A 22,368-nucleotide genomic window follows, 5' to 3' on the forward strand; every position below is an offset into this window, starting at 1 on the left:
ACATCATGTGACGTCATCATCTGAATAGTACTCTTTTAATCCAGTCTTGGATCAAGTGTACCTAATGTAACGGCGTGTTTCGTTTTCCTCCTGTATTATTGCGTAACCTCTTCCGCGCTAAAACCAAACAAAATGTTCCGCCTTCAGCGCAGTGTTTACTTTCGTTTTCCCTTCCGCAGCCTGAAAACCGAAACACATGCAATGTCGATGTCGAGGCGGACAATGGCACTTCTCTCTCGGTGGTCCTCGCGTGTGTTCTCCGTGGATGTGGACGGGGAGACGATTTACTTTAAAATCCGCGACAACCAACACGGAAAAGGAGCAGAAGAAATGCAGCGAATATTTGGTGACGTTCAAAAGTATGCAAAGTGTTATTCTTTGCTTGTTTCCAGCGGGGACAACATCTACACTGCAAGATTTCACTGGGAACTCAAAGACAAACTGCTGGCAGCTCTTCCTCCTCAGTGTCATTTTTCTCCGATGTGCTCATTTGTGCCTAGCGTCAAAGACTCCCTCGTACGTGGCTATTTCTTGCGAGCTGATTCTCCTGAGAGCTCCGCCACGACAGAGCTACTTTTACGACAGTGGCTGCAGCTTGACGACCCACTACTGGTGTGCTCATACTTGCAGAAGAATGAGAACTCTCCACAGTGGATTCAGTATATTTGGAACTACGAACAGAATTACGACATTGTACCGTCAGAAGCGCCGCAGTACCACCCGGCAACACTAAACCTGATCAACTCCGATGTTTTCTACAGTGTCCAAGCGGCCCGTGAGGTTTTTAAGAAGGTTAATGCTGCCTACGTCACGTCTAATGTATACTTTCACCGGGCACTTCATTAGACACACACGCACTGCGTAGCTAATAATAATAATTTTGTATCAATTAAAAAAACAAAACACGAATGATGGTTCATTCCATGTGAAAGGGTGTGTACCTAATGTAGTGACCTATAATTGGACCTAATGTGAATGTGCCGATTTGAAACTATAGCGCCCTTATGTGGTGACATGCGGTACATCAAATTACGTCAACCAAATGTTTTCATGTTATATTACTGCAAGATTTATGTTGGCTTGAAAAATTACACTTAACCACATTTCAGCCATATCTACCCAATTTGTGAAAATATTGGATAATTGGTTTTTAAATTTAAATGTATTTTGTTGTCTTAAGATCAAATGTACAGTAGGCACTAGCAAGCTATTCATCAATCAAAATGAATAGAAAACATAGTTTTCAGGATTGTATTCAGTTAAAATGTGATTATTTGGAATGTAATTGCAAAGCGGGAAGCACAGTGATAAAGTGGAACGTCTGTCTCACATTATTGAAATATTCATTATCTTCCTCCCACCGTCCAAAAACTCGAATGTTAGGTTCATCAAGGATTTTCAATCGTCTATATGTGTGAACGATTGATTGTCTTTTAATTGTATAATACATTAAAACATTTTGTAATGCAATGTTAATAACAATTCATGCAGAGGATGTCCTTATCTACGATAGTATACAATTAGAAGCAGATCCAAATGTCTGGAGGTCTGCTCTCTACTTACCTCTGTTTATATTTAAAACTGCAAAAATAATTGTGGGTGTCTTGCAGTGTGTTGACATCATTCCGGAGGCTGCATCTGTACTGGAGCTGCTGCCTTGTGACGCTGACGAGGAGGCCAGAAGCGAACCAGACTTCCCTGTTATCGTCTTGGAAGGCCTGGATGCCACAGGTTAATGCCATTAGGCCAATAAAGACATGACCGCCATGATGTATAGATGTTATGTGAAAGCAATGGCCTCTCGCTGTCTGCTGAAGCTATTATCCACCAGTGAGATCGGGCCTAATGGAATATTGTGTATCATGACCTCAGAAGAGGAACTTCGCCGGGAGAATGGTTTATTGAATGACACGCTCCTGCAATATACTCTTTGGCAAGCCTCATGAAAACCTGTGATGCAGTTGAACTTTTTTTTTTTAGGTCATCAACTTTTCAACAGTGCTGTGATAAAATTTTATGATTTACTCTCCTTCCCGCGTTTTTCCCATCACAGGTAAAACCACATTGACCGAGTCTCTTAGGGATGTGCTGGGGGCCACTCTTCTGCGGTCTCCTCCGGAGTGTCTCACCCCCTGGAGGGCCCGCTTTGATCAGGAACCCCCCATCCTCCGAAGGGCCTTCTACGCACTGGGCAACTACATCACAGCGCATCAGATTTACCGCCAAACTTCCAAGACACCCGTCATCATTGACAGGTAAAGAGTTTCGACCTGAGAGAAGTTTGGTGGCCTTTACCTCACTTTGTCTTATCTGATTTTTCATGATGGTGATGAGGAAAAAATGGCAATGGTTTGCAACATTTCCTCCACAATAAACATGGCTCACTGTTTATTGTAGTCGTTTGGCTAACTTTTAATCTGGTAACTACAATGTGGCTGCAAATTCTTCATGTTTTAGTTTTTTTGCCATAGATGACTTGGGAGCATTTTGCCCGTTACCTTGAAAAAGTAACTTAGTTACTTTACTGATTACTTGCTTTAAAAAGTATCTAAGTTAGATTACAAGTTACTTTAATAGTTACATTCAGTAGGCCCAGATAATCCTGTTTAACATAAAAAGGACACCTGGTTTTGCCACTAAATTGCATTTTTGGCAATGACATTTAAGAACAAAGTTTGTTATCATAATTAGTTTAATTACAATTATTTTAATTACAATTTTAATTCATTTCAGGATTTGACCTAACTTAAAATTGATGTTTATTTTTATTTTAAAAAATATATGAAAAGAGAGTCTTTCTACACTTCACTTACCAAATATAATAATATATTTTAATATTTTGTAAAATGAAGGCAGTCTTTTTTACTTGACATATTTAACTATTAATGTTGTAATGGCAAAACCCAACATTTATAATATACATTGTTTATAAATATAATGATTAAATTTGAGGACCAGTCACAATCTGGTGTGACTGAATGAATACTACCCTGCGACCATTTTCTTTCTTTCGTTCTTTTTTTGTCGCATTGTTACTGTGCTGCCACTCACACACACCTTAATATTTTTGTTTTTTGCTGACACAACGTCAAACAGTGATTGCTCTTCTTTTTTTGTATGTCGGAGCAAATATGGCATACAAAGTAACTTTTAGTGCTTTTGGAGGAGTTACTGTTGTCAAATTACTCAAGTGGAAAAAGTAACGCGTTACATTAGTTGTTACTCAAAAATATTTACGCATTTATTTATATTAACGCACTACCCAGTAATGTGTTACTGGCATCACTGCCTGGAAGACACATTCTACAAACACTTAAGATCAGCATAATTCACGTCATAAGAATAACAATACACTGTATTCATAGAAGAGAACACAGTATACTAAAGAACATAAAAGAGCACAATACAATCAGAAAACTAACTTTTCAACAGCTGACACAAGACTCAAGTTGCTCCTCCACATCAGGGAGTGTGTGGCTAGGGCAAACTTATTGTAATGTACGAAATAATATATTTTTTAACCACATCCCGCACCCCGGGATAATCGCTCAGGACGATCTTTTGGAGACATCTGATAAGCAGGCCTTCATTGACTTTTGTCATAACTGAGGAAAAATGTGTGTACCTCACTTTGTGCTCAGGTTCTGGCACAGCACTGCCGCTTACGCCATCGCCACAGCCGTAAGCGGACCAGTGTGTAACCTCCCGGCGGAGGGTTCCGAGCTTTACCGCTGGCCCGGTGACCTTCTCCAACCGAGTCTGGTTGTCCTCCTTACGCTGGACCCCGAGGAGAGGAAGAGGAGGCTGAAGGACAGAGGTCAGGAGGAGACCAAAGAGGAGCATGAGTTGGATCTCAACCAACTTTTTCGACTCAGGTAATTAAATAGTCGCCAAGTATATGTTGGAGCAAATGTTTTGTTTGTTTGTATATCAGTTAAGTTAAATATTCAAACCTAGCAAATAAACAAATGATCTATTTGGACATAATGGACTTCTGCAAGAAAATCAAAGAACATTTAAGATTTTTTTTATTGAGAATTTGTGTCCAGATTCTGGACAGAAATATTCTTGAAATGAAGCTACATGAATCTGGACACAAATATTATACAAATGAAGCTTCATGAAGCACTTGTGATACTTTTTGACTCCTCTAGATGGCACTCTTGATTTAAATATGCAGTGGAAATGTAATCACTTTCCATTGCACAAGCCTTTATATTTAAACCAAGAGCACCATTTAGAGGAGTAAAAAGAAAAGTGCTTCATGAAGCGTCATGAAGCTTCATTTTCCCATCACTGGTCCATATGAAGGATGAGGCGGAGGAGGTAAGCTAACACTCCCATGCGCTTATCACAATTGTCAGCCATGATTTCTCTTCTCGACTTTGAGGTCTGAGTGGGATGTTTCCTGACTTCACAGACAGAAGTCTTGAACACACTATATTTCAACAAGAATGGATTTACCTTTTGTTGAGCCGACCTGACAGTGTTATTTAATCATCTCAAGTGCGCGTCAGATCCATAAAACACTTAATAATCAATTATTTTCTTATGAGTAAGGAGCTGATGAGGAAGAGCAGGTGATTAGTTGTTGAAGCGTTGCGTTCCATTAAAGCAAGTCAAAACTCAACAGTCAGGGGCCAGCAGGCCGCTGCGCAGACAGGTCGATGGCTACTTTCATTCATCTTTTCTCCTGACATAATGGCCTTTCCACACGGGACAGCCAGATGTTGGGCCAGCACAATTAGAAAACGGAGGAGAGATTGCGCAGACTTGGTCAATCACTATCACAAGGAGGACTCATTTGTCTCTGGAAATGGCCGCGCTCTGGGCCATCTGTGGTGTTTCTTTTCTCATATATTTCAAGGATGCCTCACCATTCATCACTGTCTTCTCTGTTCACCATCACTGAGGAGTTCACTTAAGAGTTCTCCCGACGTACACTATTGATGTAAAGTACTCATTACTTTGAACGCTTTCCTAATTTGTTGACAAATGCGATTGTGTGCGTGTGTATATTTGCAGAGTGGAGGAGGCTTACAGGAGGATCAGTGGTCCAACTTGTATCATCGTGGACGCCAGCTCCTCCGCAGAACAAGTGCTCCAACAAGTGCTGCTTTTAATTAAGGCCAAATGCCACTTGTAAACAGCGCTCTTGTCTTTGGTGTCTGAGCATCAAGTGGATGCGCTACCTCTTGTGGCCACTGGGTGCCAGAAAAGGGATGCGAATGGCAGTGTGGTCAAAAATTGAGTACAGCGAGATTCTACAGACAAGGGGCCAGAGGAGTCGCATCCACACCAATCACAAATACATATTCATCCAAACGCACATGATCCCGAAGCCGAAGAGCGTATTTAATTGCTGTTGTGAGCTTGTAGAAATCTCACTCTGTGTCATTTACTCACAGCCTTCTGTACTTATGACGACACAAAATAAAAGGACAGAACTAATGTATATAACAGCCACTTAAATTCAAACTGTAAGAGCAAGCGTAACTGCAATATAGGTTCATGAAAGAGACATTTACGTTCACTCTCGGCTAAAACTGTCACATGCATTCAAGCTGTGAGCTCATATAACCCGTGTTGGGCAAGCTACTTTGAAAATGCAGTGAACTAAGCCACAAGTTGGCGTACACATTAAATGAAGCTTCACTACCCACCAGAGACATGTAGCAAGCTAAGCTACAATACGTTGAAGATTCTCTTTTTTTGTCATGTGAACACAATTGTGTACACAAAATTTGACCCATCACAAACACATTGTTGGCTACTACTACTGAACAATTTAGTTAAACTAGTAGTAACACCGCTACTGCTCAACACTGGCAGAAAATCAATGGTTGGAGTGCCTTTTGTTTAAATAATAGTATTTGGTGTTTTGGGTATCAGCATGGTTAAGTTGAGTGGGAAAGCACAAAATGTTCACCGTGTAGAACATTTTATTTTATTTTTTGTCTGCTGACGTTTGTTTATTCGCTTTACTTGTGTTTAATTGAGCTAATGTAAATGAATGAACCCTCATGTGAATTAATCACTTTACATTCCACTGAAGGCCAAGTTCCTCACAATGCACAGTGGTTATTAATCCATTTGATCAAACACTCTCATAATGTTTAAGCGTGTTCAGCGAGAGCACACATTATCTAGAAAATGTGATTGAATGTGAGATAAATAAAAACATGCCATCAAAAAAGATGATTATGCTCAGGTCTTTATATAAAAATTGTTGTGTTTGGAATTTGATGCACTGCATCCCGTTTCTGATTTTGCCCCTTTGTATCGCTAACAAAACTATTGGGAACTCCTCTCTTCATGATTCAATCAGCAGCCACAATAGAAAGCGGATGAATGCACCTCACGTGCGGTCAAATAAAAGTATGTTCATTTCTGCTTCTCTCCCGATGTAGCTTCTAAAAGATGGCCTATTCTACTCAGCGCCTAGCTTTTTTAAAAATTGTGTTTAAATGCTAAAAGGCGATTTTAATGACTTAATACCGTTAGTGTAAAGCGCTAGTTAAATTTTTCTCTAAAGTGGTATATCTCTGACTGCTGCTCAATAATTCGTCTGGATCATGCGTTCAGAACCATCAACAATGAAATGAAAGCTAATCCCGGCGGGGGGGAAAATTAGCTGCCAAATGTAAACCCAACCTCTGTTTGTCACAATTCACGGTACTAAGATAACATACTCTGAATGGTCAATGCAAACAGTGAAGTCCGACCCAGGCTCTCATTACTCCATACAGAAGTCCAAGCTTAAAACATGCACTGATAAGTGTTTTCAGCATAAAACAAAACAAAAATAGTAGCATCGTAAAATGGCTGCCCTCCGTCTTTCGCTGCAATGGGCCAATTGATAGTCCATGTTTGAAGGTCGTCTGTTAGTTCCGAATATTTTAACAGCTGAATGCAGTTTTCACACTGTGTATCATGGGCTCAGGATTGTGTACTCTAGACGCACGGAGGTGGTCTTCTTTGTTCTAAATGCTTTGCTGCCGTCATCCACCTCTTCTATTGGTGTGGTCAATAATTCACGTATGCATACTTGTGACGGAAGCGTTCAGGCCTTGTGAATAGCATGGCCCTGTATTGCCATATAGTATCTCTTTAAGCATTATTATATAAACTTTTTTATGAATTGAATGTCAATAACACCTAATATTACGGCCAGTGAGAGCATAATGTTTGTATTTGATGTTCTCCTGGATGCAGGTGGTCTCGCATGCGCGGCCATTTAGCGAGAGTGCATAACTGTAAGTCATTTATACAGGGAGGAAGTGCATATTTGGCCTATGTGATGGGAAGATTAATTGGGGGTTTTAGTAATTATGAGCTTGGCAAAGCCGGGGGCTCCAAAAGACAGAGTGACCCATCTCTTTCGCCGTGATGCATCAGCAGCACGCCAACCACCGCAGACCCTATTCATATGGCAATTAATGGAGCGCTGTATATCAATGTCATTCGGCTGCTCCCCCACATAAGCGCATGGATTACTCCTTCCACCAATTATGCCGCTGTGGATTCAAAACAGAACCATCACACACAATCCCATAAAGTAAAATAAGGTGTTTATTGAGTATGCATCCCTGCATGTGGTTAGTATCACAGTGGAGTTTATTGAATTCATTAGTCACCAGCCGCCCGGCAACACAGTGGATTTGCCGTGTGAGACAAAATGAATGCAGAGTTTTTGATAGCTGCTCTAACGCAGTAGCCTCTTGCTTGGGAGAGGTTACATTTATGAAGTAGGATAGCAAAGCAATTTGGCTTTATACCATACATCATGCCCACACATGTAAACTTGTGCGTGTGCCGTGGCAACCATCTTTCCATGTCAGGTATCGCTCCGTTTTGTCATTCTTGGCGACAAAATATGAGCTGTGATATCACCTCATTACCGCTGTTTTTAGTCAAGTTTAATCACAGTACATTGCATGTGCAGTGAAATTATTATTTATACATTTGCAATAGTGTGTTTTCCTTTTTGAAAGTTTTTTTTCTTTTTCGATGGCCAAGAATCTTTTGAGGTTTTGCGAAAACAACTCACGCATGTACGTACACACCACGGCTATCTGCTTCACATTTATGTCCAAAATCAATCAATCTTTATTTATCTAGCGCTTTTCGTACAAAAAATGCAACTCAAAGTGCGTTACATACCCCCCCCAAATAAGAAAAACAAAATAAAACAAATACACAAACATTTAAAATAAAGCAAAACATCTGCTCTAAGGCCCCTAAGGCTCAGCACAGGGCAACCTGGTAACGAAAACACCATTTCAGGAAGCCGTCTGCACCAGGAGAGGGCCAAAAAGGCTAGAGTGACCAGACTTCCCGGCTGTGAGCTTTGTGTCTCGAGTCCTGGCAGATTTCGCCAGCCCAGTTGTTTTGTCCTGCTTTTATGCAGGTCCCGTTCTAGTGTCCTTTTGTTTTTTTTGTCCAGTCAGCAAGCCAAATGTGAGGGCCATGTTATGTCAATCACACAGTTGTCATAGCGATTCATACGACTAATCTAACTACTGTACATCTAACAGGCTTGACTACTTCCTGCTTTCGTGTCTAAGAATCCTAGGAAATGTAGTCCTATGCTGCGGTCATTGGTCAGACACAAGACAAACTGAGCTTTTCTGACGGCATATTTCCGGTATTTTAATTTGGGACTGGCACAAGGTAAACATCACAGAAAAAAAAAGTTGGATAATGGTGAGTGCGCTGCCTTATTTAGTGCTGTTAAACTGCTAACAAAGATAGCATTTATCATTAGCTAAAGGAATAACATAACCACCACATTGACTAGTGATTTGTTATAAATAGTTCCTGGAGAGAATTTATTGTGTATTTGATTTTCAGCAAAATCATCTTTTTTTAATTTAGAAGATCTGGTCACCCAAGTAGGCGTTACGTTCACACACACACACACACACACACGTCCTGGCAGACTAACACGCACACACACCCCTCACCCTGTGCAAGGCCACTTTGCACAACACTCCTCAACTTCAATATTTCATCTGCACAACAGAGCGGGTGCGACGGCGAGGAGGAAAGCCCTCCATGAAATAATTAAAGATCCAGCAGGGATGTGGCAGCACAGCAGCCGCCGTCCCGTCCTAAGTAATAGATCAAATGAAAGCTGTCCCTCAGATCATTAATAATGAGTGTGGTATGGAGACTGAAGGGGTGCGGGGGAATAACGAGGGTGGATGGAGGCATGGGGGTTGGTATAGATTGGGCATGCACGAGGTGTTTTCTATACTGTACACTGTGCATTTGGGTTTGAATAATCGTCTGGTTCCCTGGCAAAGAACCTGAGCGGGCCTCACTTGGCTGCCACATGAAGCGGCATGGCAAGAGGACTCATGCATATGATTTGGCACCCGCAGCCTGCCACGGCTCACAGCGATGTCTATATACAGCCCACCCCTGTCAAAAAGCATCGCCCTGCAGGATGAACGCAGAACACAAAAATAATCAGGACGAATTGGAGCAGCATCCCCGCCTACCCCCCAATTTTTTTTCTAAACCAAATTTAGCTCTTTGTTACCAAATACACGGATCCGTTTTGTTTCTGTTTAAAACTCTGGCTTTAAATAACATGATAAGCACCACCATTTAGCACTTGTAGCTAGGCAGAATTCCTTGAGTCCGACTCCTTAGTGTCCCAAAGGCCATTGAAAAAGAAGCCACTGCCAGCCATGCCTACTAGGCTTTTCGAATAACAAACGACGCGTAGCTTGGGGCCGTTGGAGCTGTCGGAGAGAGAACCAGCAGTAATGTCAGACTGACTAAGGAAATTGCTATTCTGCAATTTTACTGCTCCGTATTAAATTCAAAATGTGCATTTGGGGGAAAGAAAAACAGCATCATCTGGAGCAAGAATGGGCAGAACTGGCCCCTTGATTAATTCCCCTCACCAATGTTTCCTCTACTATAGTGAACCTCCGAAATCACTTATTTGCAGAAAAAAACACCATTTTCCACGGAAAACATGTATTGGAAGATGAATAATTTTTTTCCCAATGAAATTTAATGGCCGTCACTTATAAGCGGAATTTTGCTTTTCGCAGACTAACTTGGTCCCTATCCCCCTGAGTAGTGGGGTTACATTGTAAGCTTTTACATTGTAATATCACCTGTCACCACTAGATGGCAGTCAAAAATTGCACACAAATTAGTTCTTGCATGTTAATGTTGGATTGCTGTTTTTTTTATGCACAACAGCCCTCTGCACTGGGAAAAAAAGAATCACAGTATGTGTGTTTTTGTCGTAAGATTAATTTGTTGTCATTTGCTTCGAAAAAACAAACAAACTGGAATTGAATTAGGATGGGATGGTGAAAGGAAGGGAGTGGGTGTTAAAAAGGTAGGAGATGCTGCCCATGCTGCAGTCTGAGGTGTTTAACTTCCTCCAGATTCCTCCAGCTGGCAGACACAACAAACTCCCCAAATACTGTAAAACATCTGTAGCCTTTCCCAAGCAGATTTGCAAAATATTCACCAGCAGGAGCCTCGAAAACACCCTTGACACAGACGTGTGTCAATGCATTCTATTGTATTAGAGTAGTCTGAAAGACTGCAAAAAATATAATTCCAAATACAATTAATTTGACAACTTATTCAACAGTCATTACATTTGGGATACATAAATAAGGATAAGGAATTATCATGACTTCAATCACTAGAATGCCAGAAGAGAAGACAACTCTGTAAATGAATCTATACTCTGTATTAGATATAAAAAAAATCTTTTTGGAAATAAAGACAACATAATCATGACAGTATAAACTATTCAGTGTCATAAATACCAAAAATAATGCAAGTTTGAATAATCAATTCAAGCACATGATTACATTTCCTCTCTCCTGCTTCCATTTTTTGGTAGTCTGATTCCAAGCACTTGACTGGTGTATCGCTCACCCTTCCCTCACTCCCACCTTTCCCCTCCATCCCCCAATGGCTGCACACATTAGCACGCTACAAGCACACTCAAGATACTACTCCTTCTCTGAACACAGCAGGGGATGGCAGACACCCCACGCCACTCCCCGTGAATGGCGGCTGCTGGCTGAGCCTGAACTGATCGGTGGGGAAATGTTTTGAAAAAAAAACAAAGCAAAAAGAGGAATGAGGCAAGAGAAAGAAAGTCAAAGTTGTCAAATAAAACCCATGTATAATACAAGGTGTTTTTTTTTGTTTTTGTTTTTTTAAATCAGCATGCTCACCTTTTCATTGTGTATGAATGCGCAAGCGCCAAACAGCATTTGGGCCAATAGGTGTGGAACCTCTAAACTTCTTGGATTTGGTTGATTTCTCGTGGGAACTAACAAATTACAAATATTCTATATATTAGAAGTATTAGATGCTAAATGCTAAATATTAGCGCTTGCCAAAAGTTGTTGAGTCCGTGCAGAGGTTTTACTTGGCTTTTCCATCCTGAACCCCAAGTGGCGCCACTTCCCTGTCGTTCAACTTTTGCAGTCCAATTTTGGTTATAATCCCATGAATTACATATGCAGGATGTTCTTATTTTCTGATGTTTGCAGGCCCCTCACCAGTTTTGCCTGGCGGCTGTTAGGGAGGATTCACCAAGTAACGGTTAAATATTTAAACACCGCTGCGAGATCTCATTAAACACAGCACATTGGCCCCCGTGAGGCCCGCACAGCACTCCCTTAGACTCCCCCGAAACCTAGTTAGAACCCAGCCGAGTGTGACACTGAACAGTTATTGTCTATTTACTGCGTAGGACTTGTGATAAATCATCACATCCTGTCAAACAAAAGACGGCAGCTGGCAGTCAACCTGACTCGAGTGCTAAGTCGACATATCTGGGAGGGAAAATGATTGAGATTCTGTTGTGTTTTGACAGCTGCAGACACGCGGAAATGTGCCAAAAACAAAATAACATGACAACAATACCGGGCTAATATTTCCATAACACACATATGGAAACAAGGCACAGAACAAACTTTATTGTCTCTGGAGTCGTCTTGCCTCCTCACAAAAATCCGGGCAATTATTCCGACACTGTTGTTGGGAGAGAAGGGGAGGGCTCTCTATTTTTATTCGAGCTGCCCTCTCAAATAAATTGACTTCCTGTGGTGAACTTGGATTGTTCCTTGTGTGCCATGCCCCCCCCCCCCCAACACATCCAAACACAATAATACAATCTTTCTTCCCCCAAGAGGAATAAATCAAAGGCAATGTTCCACAAGCAGCTCAGCTTGTGCATTTCTTATCTCACACTTGAAAACGGTTTATTTTTGTTTCACGTCCATTAATGCTTCGGCGTGCTTTCCTTCCTCATCAGCCGAGAAGACACAGGCAAACCTCTACCTACCCCTTTTTCTCCTTAGCCTTTGAATCCATCTGTCATCTTATCAGAGATGTTACGGTCCATGCTGCAGAAAGAGGGACTGGAAGCAACACAGAGCAAGTGAGACAATATTTACATGTGCAGTGGAAGCAACAACTTCAGAATTCAAACATTCATCATGCACGGTATCACACAAGGCCTCAGCGTACTTGACGGAAACTCTGATCCGCCAGCTGCCAGCATCATAGTATGAGATTTGCTTATTCTTTGGCTGTGTGTGCTTTTGTGTGTGTTAAGAGAAGGAGAAACGACAGCGAAAGTTACGCGAGCAATAAGACTCCAGTGTTAATGTATTAATCACTTGTTTATATTGTTTTGTAATCATTAAAAAAAAAAATCAACAAATTACTAAAATAAACTACTAAAATGTACTCAAAAACTCTCCTTGCAAAAAGTACTTACAATTTCTAAGCGAAAACTTTACTTGTTTTTTGTCAAGTAAACATGAATTCCTATTTTCATTCCTATTTATATAGTGCTCAAAATGATCATTATTTTGATCCTCCACCCAGATGGGATAGGCAAATTGTCTTGCATACAGTAAAAATACTTCATTTATAATACTCTTCCTAGTGCAAATTTTACCCTGTCAGGCGTTGCATCAACAAGTCACTCACATGATCTGTTTGCTACAGTTTCTCCACCAGATGTCCTTTATGAAGCAACCCAACCATTTAGTGTGGGTGTTTCATCCACCTGACAGGGATTTGAACCCCAATCCCTGTTTCTAAAGTCAGAGATGTTGCCCACTGATCCATCCAGCCAGTATGGATATTTTCAAATTCAATGCACAAACCTGAAAAAGGCGATCCGTTTCAGTTCTTCAGTTCGGCCAAATTCAATCTTCAACCCAATCTGCTGGGTCAAAAAAAAATTAACCCATCCTTGGTAAAATAAATAAATAATAGCCTGGCAAAGTTCGCAAAAATAGTAACTAGGATAAATCTTTAAGTAGAGTAAAATGTTTGATACAATATGGCCACTTGCTCTCATGTGATTGTTCCAACTACATGGGGTTGTTTTAATGCATCTACTATGAGAAAAAATGGCAAATTAAGCCTTTGCTACTGTATGCGGAAATAGAGCGAGAGAGGCACTATCCCAAACATACACGTAGCATTAGATCTCTTATCCTGACTAAGCCATCTCGATCCCTTTACACCCATTTAGCTTGCTCACTCTACGGCTCTCCTGTGTGAGAGCGCGGCTGTACTCACACGCTCCGCAGTCTTTCTCTCTCGCGCTCTTGGAAAAATATCGAGTTTTAGAGCTTGCTCATCTCCATAATCAACACCATAAACTTAACGCTTCTCAGGAGGGACTTGGTGCTACCGGGACTGGTACCACACTGCCGTAGCTACCCGTCTAACTCTTTCCGTGTGAGAGATGACAAGTATGCCTTTAGTTCGGTGCAACTACAATGTATCTGTTTAGAAAATGTAATGTCGGCTTGTATATCGAATAACTTCAGATGCAAAAGTCAGCAGTGGTTCTTAACCTGGGTTCTATCGGAGCCCAACAGGTGTGGTAAGTCAGTCTCAGGGGTTCGGTGGGGGTCAAGACACACACCTGAGTCATGATTCGTGATTATATGCCCCGCTTGGCCATCAGGTGGTCACGCAACGTTGCGTGGCCTATCTGTGCTGCAGGGATTTTGGTCGACTTGTGGCTGTTGTAATGATACGTCATGTGATTTCTTTATCATTGTAATCCCTTCCTACTAACAATGTAGAGCAAAAAAAGAATGTGCAATATGAATTCACATGGTGTTCCACAGGGTTCAATTCTGGGGCCTCTACTGTTTCCATTGTGCCTGCGAGTTGAGTTGAGTGATGTGAGTCATGATTTGCAATGACAAGTTGAGCAATTCTTGTCCAACACAGCTCGCTATCTTGCAAAACTGAAGGAACACCTCATTTGGGTGCATGGAGATGGAGAATAAAAGAACACAACGCTTCCTGACAGGAACAATACATTTTTCTTATTAGTTGACCAAGATCAAAACTAAGCTTTGTAAAATCAGAATGTCCTCATGAGATTGTGCAGTTTTAATATACAGGAACCTTCAAACACACAGTGTTGAGTGTAAAAGTAAAACTGTGTGAAAGTAAAACTGCTGCGTGACAAATACAATTAGAAAAAAAATCATCTGCCCTTCCACCTCTCCAAGTGATGATGTAGCTACTTGGGGCGGTTATCCATCTTGCCCCGCGCTGGCAGCTGTCACGGCACATGGCTGCAGCTAGCCGCCGGTGGCAGGTGTAATCAATATGGACTCCGCAGAGAGTTGCATTATACCAGAGGCCAGTCTAAACCATCTCTGCCTCTCTCAGGGGGTGGGGGACCAGGAAGGGTACGTTTGAGATCTCCCCCGGGGTATTGTGGAGCGGCCCACTGTACAACCAATGGATGATTAATCCTGTCTATGGATGCAGAATCATGCTTTGGTTATAATAGTCTTTTTTTTCTTCTTCTTTTTTTTCTTCATAAGACGGGTGGTGTGCTGCCGCAAACACTTGTGTTGTTAGAGATGCTGTACGGACCTGACAATTCTCCTTTAGTGCCTATACAGAGATAGTCAACATCTTATTGGAGTATTAGCACTGTCGATCACTCCTCTCATCACTAACAAATGCAGTTTGTCTATAAGCCATAAACACACGAAGAATAGATTTGTGACTATCCACCAACACAGGAAATACTACATTGAGATGAGTCAACAACTAGATAAAAATACACGACTCATCTAAAAGTGTGACTAGCCAATAAGAGAAGAAGTTTCTGTAATAAATGGCCATTCATACAGGAAATATAAGGGCAGCTAGCCAGTAATACATGGAGTTGACCTCCAAACTCCAAATTTCAAAAAGCCACTCTTTAAACCCTTTAAAATCATTGGTTAAAAATTTGAGCTGCCAAAATATGTACAGTTTTCAACGTAGGGTTTAAAATTTTGGTTTCAAACTAGGGTTTCAAATTGGGTTTCAAAGTAGACTTTTAAACTAGGTTTACAATCTCAAAGTATAGTTTCATAGTATGAGTAAGGTTTTAAAAGAGGGTCACAATTTAAAACGGTGCTATAAAATTATTGGTTAAAAAATAAAAAACTGTCAAGGATTTTAATTTATTGTTTGTTTTTATTTGTTAATTTTTCCTTTCGGACAATTATAGAGACAATTTACAACATTCACTTTTCACATACAATTATACCCGAAAAGAAAAAGGGCTGATTCCCGTTCCCAAAATGCAATAGGACGCAGATAATCAAAGTGGTAATTCGTCACATATCTAGTTATTGTTAGAGGTTCAAAAGTAGGGTCTTAAATTAGGGAACTAGGGTAAGGGTTTCAAAGTAGGCTTTCAGAGTAGGAGTAGGTTTCAAAGCAGGGAAAAATGTATAATAATGTCTATAAAATGATGGTTTATAAAATTCAACTGTCAAAATGTGTGACCTCAATTTTCAAAGTAGGGCTTCAAATTAGGGTTTCAAATTATGATTCAAATTTCAAAATAGGGTTTTAAGCTATGGTTGATGTTTCAAATTAAGGTTTCAAGGGTTAGGGTTTAATAGTAAGCTTAAAGGTTTTCAAGGTGGGGTTTCAAAGCAGGGCCTGAATTTATAACAGTAATTATTGGTTAAAAAAAAATCAGCTGTCAAGGGGTTTAAAAGCAGGGTTTTAAACTGAGGTTAGGATTTCAATGTAGAGTTTCAAAAATCGGCTTAGGTTAGGCAACTAAGATTGAATTAAATGATCAAACTATGATTGTGGTTTCAAATTAGGGTTACGGTGTCAAAGTCAGTCAGTCACTCCAAATTTATAATGACATCATCATCTTCCATAAATAAATGTTGGCAAGTAGTTTACTGGCAATTACAAGGGTGTTTTCCAACTCTATGTCAAGTGGATTCCATCCATTATTTAATGAAGTTGATTTCAAGCATCTCTTTATATGCGTCTTACATCATAAAAAGTCATTAGCGCTCACGTGTTAATATACTGTACTAACCTGACCAGTGTGGCTGTGGTGGTATGCATTATTAAAGAATTAACTATGCTGTCGACTCGCGTAGGCGTTTTGACTGATGCGTCATTAACACACATTACCGAGGGACACCCACCCACACACATACACTCACAAGCAGAGAGCGCACCCCGAAGGTATTAAAGCACTTTCAAAAGCAGTGGTTCAAGAGCCAACACTAAATCATCTTTTCTTTTAATAACTAATTGTTGCCATTATCAGATGACTTGAAAAAGTATACACTTTGCATGGGAAAAAATGGTAAAAGAGCACAAGACAAGTAGAATGTTGGGAGTACAAAAGCAGAAGAGTTATCCCTCGCTAAAAAGCTTCAAGCAAAACACAACTGGTGAATATCCAAATCACCTGACAAAAACTGACCTCTGACTTACCCCAGAGGAAGCCTCAGTAACAAAAGCCAGCGATACTGTTACAGGTTCAGAACGATCTCACAGATCCTTGCACCTCTAGCCCTTCACCTGCACAGCCAGACACACCTGCTAGCACACGAGCAGCCATTTGTAACGGGGGAGGAAGCACCACAGGCAGAAAGAAAGCAGACAAGAGAGATGGAATTAAAGTTGATGTATTGACCATCACGCTTCTTTTAACATGAACGTGTAAATCAACACTCCTAAACATAGGAACTTGATGAACATCAACCTGTGACATGATTTCAAGTCACCGGTGCACTGGATTTGTCTAGCGCCACACAATCGTACAAAAAAAGAAGAAGAAGATTGTAAAAGAATGAACATTTGTCTGAACAGCAAAACTTGAGCTTGTTTTGCCTTCACCCGGAAGACATTCTTCTATTGTTCAATTAAACAGTAGAAGAAGAACATCTTCCTGTAAAGGAATCACAAGCTCAAAGGAAAGGAATGGATTGTATTTTGTTTCCTGACTTATGGCAAATAAACACATAATAGAGGATCAGATCAAGGCTTGTTTTTTGTTTTTCCAATTTCCAATAGACGATAGCTCGTTCCCTTTCAATGGAGACAGCAACACTGCCTCCTCATGGATGGAGGAGGCTTTAGACACGCACGTGAATATCTGAGGACCTGTCTGTGTGTGTGAATATCTTGAAACTGCGTGATATTTGTCTAAAAAATAAACGTACAATGCGTGACAATCCACAAACGTACAAACAATTCACAAGCAGAATTGAATATTTACAAATAAGTCATGAAAAATGCACACGCAAAATTACAAAACGTGAAAATCGTGAATATGTTTGGGGATCTGTAAAATGTGGAAATCATGGATGGATTTGTGGATCTGAAAAACAGCTGACATTCGCGAATAGATTTGTGGATCTGAAAAAACACCAGAAAATCACGGGTAGATTTGTGAATCTGAAAAACACGAGAAAATCGTAAATATGTTTGTGGATCTGCAAAGCACGTGAAACACTGAAAAACGTGAAAATCACGGATAGATTTGTGGTTCTGAAAAACCCGTGAAAATCGTAAATAGGTTTGTGGCTCTGCAAAGCACGTGAACATCTGAAAAACACGTAAAAATCACAAATATGTTTGTGGATCTGTAAAACATGAACATCACGGATAGATTCGTGGATGTGAAAAACGCGTGAAAATCACGGAGATTTGTGTATATGAAAAACATGAAAATTATAATTGTGAATTATATTTCTGGATCTGAAAATGTGAAAATTGCGAATATGTTTGAGGATCTGTAAAACGTGAAAAATGTTAAAATCACGGATAGATTTCTGTCCACAATCTCTCTAGGAAATAGCATCACGTATCTGCAGCACAGCGGCTGAGTTGATAGCACATCTGTCTCTATGTTTAATACAGGAAAGATGCATGTTAGGTTCATTGAAGACTCGAGCTTCCATAGATTTGAATGTCAGTGTTAATGGTTAAGATTGATTGAGTAGCGGTCACTCCAAGGTGTACTTTACCTATCACCGAACATCATCTGGGGTAGTAGACTCCAGCTCACCTGAGACCCTAATGGCCAAAAAGTGGCGTAGAAAATGACTCGTTTCGTTGCATGCAAAGAAGCATCCGTGATTGTTGACAACAGTTACAATTCAGACGGTATTTATAGGCTGTTACTCACAAGCTGTTAATATACCGCTCAAAGAAAACCATCATTTGGATGCACTTCAAGGAGAATATGTTGTGGCAGCCTGTAGCACAATCCTTAGCGTCATGTTTCTTATTACTTCCAACACTTCTTTGAAAGCACAGAGTCAGAGATCACACCTGCTCACATGGCAAACAAAAGGCTTACTGGAGGGTTGTTCCTCACTCTAATGTTTATACCATCATCTGTGTCATCCCTACAGGCCCGTAAGAAACAGGATTATTTAATAGCGCTGTATAATGATGGCAGGGTTTCAGCCCAACTTTATGAAGGAAAGCTAGCAAAGGCTGCGTTTCAGCCACAAAGATGGAGGATGCATGAGGTACAGACATTATTCATTGCTGTACACTAATGCCTTTCACTAGTTCCTTGTTGTGTTATGAGGTGCACAGAAGTCACGGCAACCTCCCTGGGCACATTAAATCTAAGCCTGCAGATAAATTGGTCAAAGCCTGGGCCGGAGATTGCTTTGATTTACTGCGTAATTACGCACTTCTTCTTTTTTTTTTTCTAACAGCATTGACATGCCACGCTGTCTGGGCCTTGCTTCTCAAGCGCGTTCATAACAATGAAGCTGTCAGGTCTCAGAGGCAGGCAGACAGGGCTGATGTTACCGCTGGCATGATGTGTGCGGGCGGCATATCTCATGTAGCAACCACAAGTCATATAGAGGCATGTTATATTACACTGCAGTCTCCGCCATGTCTGCGCATCCCGACTGAGAGAGTAATCAGATCAGATAATGCAGTCAGGAGAGGGAGAGCGATGACTGTCAGGATGGCTTTATATCTTGAGGTGGAGGATCTCTCACGTTCAACACACACACACACCAGAAATTTGCAATGAAGATCAAAAAATAAGAATAAAGCTGTGTGTACTGTTCTATAAAGCTGGCATGCAGGCCCAGTTCATTTTTTTAGGATGGGATATATTGTGTCGTCATCTATATCTTGAAACAAGTGAGGCAAAACACTATCTGGCAGCAACCAGCAGAAATTGCTGTCAATCTATTTTATTTTTATTTTTTTTAACAGATTTGTACTACCTTCATGTAACGTGTCATATATTGTAGGCCTATAATAAAATAATTTTTTGTCAGTTTGAAACCACATTTCTTTAGTACTGTATTTTCTGTTCTGTCATTGAAAATACAATTGAAATAATCAATTTTAATATTCATAATTTTAATTTTAATCAATTTTAATATTTTGTGTTTATATAAAATTTAAAGTATTTGTTTTAAATGGCATAACATTTTTACAATATGACAATGTCATCACATCATCAGCAAATAATTTCTCTCTCTTTCTCTCTCTCTCTCTCTCTCTCTCTCTCTCTCTATATATATATATATTTATCTATCTATCTGTGTGTGTGTGAGTGAGAAAGTCCAATTCAAATGTTTTTTCAATGAGTTTGTATAATCAAAAAACCACATTTGTATTTATTCATGAAAAATATAACAATTTTAAAAAGCTTAAATACAAGTAAATATTATATAACACTTGAAATGTCTCTTCTATCATTTTACAGTTTTTCTTTGTATAAATTACAAAAAAACCCCTGCACACACTATTTTTAAATAAATAGTGGTCCATCATTTCACCTGTTTTATTCACAATAAATACATATTTTGAATGCAAAAAAGATTTTCCGTTTTAAACAGTTTTTTGTCACACCCTTAATAGTAAAAGCTGTGCGATCTCAATAATTTGCAGGGGCTGAAGAGAGCATATATTACGAACTCGACCACCTGATTTGAGACCCCGTCGTCTTTCTTTGTAAGTGTTGCAAATCCCCCTTTAAACGAAAACAGACCACCTGTAGGAGAATATCTGCACCCACTATAACTCGAGTGGAGTACTTGAACTTTTGTATCTTTTGAGAACTTCTGTCAACTTTAGAGGGACTTTTCTTCCTTTTGAAATATATTTCAAATCCTTGCGCCCCATCCAGCCCCCACCCCAATCACCCTCGTTCCCCAAGTGGCCAGCTCCGTCTGATCACCGGACTCGGTAAATCCCGCTGCGATGGACTTGAGGGGCTCGGCTGTGTGATTAAGCAAGCCTAGCTTCCACCAGAGGGCCACCGGAGCAGATGTTCTCATTAAAAATGCAGGCTCTGTGAGCGAAGGAGATTGCCTTGTTCCAGGCAGAACCTGGCCGGAGGTTTAAAGCGCTCATTCCTCCCACATGTGAGGCCGGCCAAGTTTCGATGCCTATGCACGCCTTCAAGCAGTATGGCAACCAAAAAATATGAATAATTCCTTCACATGCCATCAAAAAGTAGATAAATGTTCTATATTACAAGTAGGAATTCCATTTAAACTTCTTTTTGTTCAAGATTTCGGCTGTCTCTGGTGTCAGAAAGTGGGTTTTAGTTGCTGAACATCCAATCTTAAAAAGAGAAACAAATCACTACAGCTTTAGGTTCAAGAAGCTTCAACACATGCTGGCGATGACACCCTGTGATAGTTGGTCTTCTCCAGCTGGTACCTACTGCTTGATGGCACCATTAACAGGAGGCTACAGAGCAGTAAAGAGTGAAGCAGCACTCCAGAGGGTACGACTGTGACTACACTTACTGTATCCCGCTGCCTCAGAGAAGCAGAAGGATCCATTTGAAATATTTGTTGAGCCCTCAGGATAATCCCTGCAGTCTCAACAAACACAATTTGGCTCATATTGTCACCGTTTTGGAAGTTAAAGTTTGGTGCAAATCAGATGGAGCTTCTGCTTTTCACAAATGCAGTATTGGTGTAATTCGGTGTGCATGGATGCATGAAGTGCACATGGTGCACATGGTGCCGCGTGGCGCATACGTGGGAGGGAAGGTTACAGACGGATTACAGCCCTCATCTTTGAAGATGACCCCATTACTGCCCTTGACCTCACCTTTCCCTTAAGTTCAACTCTTTACCTTGCTTTCCTCTTGTGTACAGTCACTTCCAGGGTTTTAATGTTTTGATTCTCTCTGATTGATTTGAAAGTGTATAATTTAAGTGATGTACAGTAATTTCTCTAACTTTCAAACGGAAAATCTGTCTATCTATTCATGTAAACTAGGGGTGGGCGATTAATTTGGCAAAGGGGCCACATGAGAGACTGGAACAAATGTTGGTTGACAGCCAAGCCAACAATGCTTACCTCAACTTTATTCAATTTTTTAAAAATGTATTCAGAAAATGCACAATGTCTTGTTTGCGGCTTTGGTATTGTTACAATTTAGAAATACACTTTAAAAATTATAATCTTGACTTTTTTTTAAATTTTAGATTCAGAACAATTTTGTGTACTAATCGCCGACTCATAGCCGTTCCTAGTCAAGACTCCAAATATACCATATTTTTTGGACTGTAAGTCACTCCGGCGTACAAGTCGCACCAGTCAAAAAATGTGTCATGAAGAAGAAAAAAACAACATTTCAGTGATGGCAGAAATGCACCCAAAAAAGTATTTGCTAATCGCCAAAAGAAAGTAGAAGAAATGGAAGACAATGAAGAAGAAAGAGAAGAAGAAATACTAGTCATGGGAACTAATGTGTGACGTATGTCGTTAGTTTGCTGTCGCCTCTCACGCTTGTCTCCCAGCTAGCTTGTTAGTTTAGCATGTAGCATTCGCCACAACAAGGATTTACTATTTACAGCAGCAAAAGAGCGAATAACCAACCAGGATTCTACATTTAGCTACAGTGCAACGTGGGATTCTAGCTAAGGTAAACCCTTTTAAACTAAAAAGAAAAACTTTTGCGTACTTAGAAGTGGATATTCCAATTTCAACAGGAATTCGCTGCCGTAAATGGGAATTTTGGAGGCCAGTCCGAGCTCAAATTTTTCTTATATTTTTTTC

At 40.3% G+C, this 22,368-nt stretch overlaps 1 protein-coding gene across 1 annotated transcript; it reads left to right on the top strand.

Annotated features, from left to right (window-relative positions):
* The first annotated feature begins 31 nt into the window (after nucleotides 1-31).
* cmpk2 (cytidine monophosphate (UMP-CMP) kinase 2, mitochondrial) lies at nucleotides 32-6,198 on the top strand. The gene is made up of 5 exons (XM_086095178.1): nucleotides 32-792; nucleotides 1,611-1,731; nucleotides 2,054-2,255; nucleotides 3,642-3,875; nucleotides 5,026-6,198. Exons 1-5 carry the CDS (start codon nucleotides 133-135, stop codon nucleotides 5,144-5,146), a joined length of 1,338 nt encoding a protein of 445 aa, XP_085951304.1. The 5' UTR covers nucleotides 32-132; the 3' UTR covers nucleotides 5,147-6,198.
* The last annotated feature ends 16,170 nt before the right edge of the window (nucleotides 6,199-22,368 follow it).

Source organism: Leptonotus elevatus, chromosome 14 (genome assembly GCF_054856555.1).
Source record: "Leptonotus elevatus isolate MCC_2025b chromosome 14, RoL_Lele_1.0, whole genome shotgun sequence".
Classification (NCBI taxonomy): Eukaryota; Metazoa; Chordata; class Actinopteri; order Syngnathiformes; family Syngnathidae; genus Leptonotus; species Leptonotus elevatus.

What these genes read in the sequence shown, in the direction of transcription:
- cmpk2 (XM_086095178.1), top strand. Translation starts at nt 133, where the DNA reads ATGTTCCGCCTTCAGCGCAGTGTTTACTTTCGTTTTCCCTTCCGCAGC. An exon ending in GGAAGGCCTGGATGCCACAG is followed by an intron (nt 1,732 to 2,053) that starts GTTAATGCCATT and finishes TTCCCATCACAG; the next exon opens with GTAAAACCACATTGACCGAG. An exon ending in AACCAACTTTTTCGACTCAG is followed by an intron (nt 3,876 to 5,025) that starts GTAATTAAATAG and finishes GTATATTTGCAG; the next exon opens with AGTGGAGGAGGCTTACAGGA.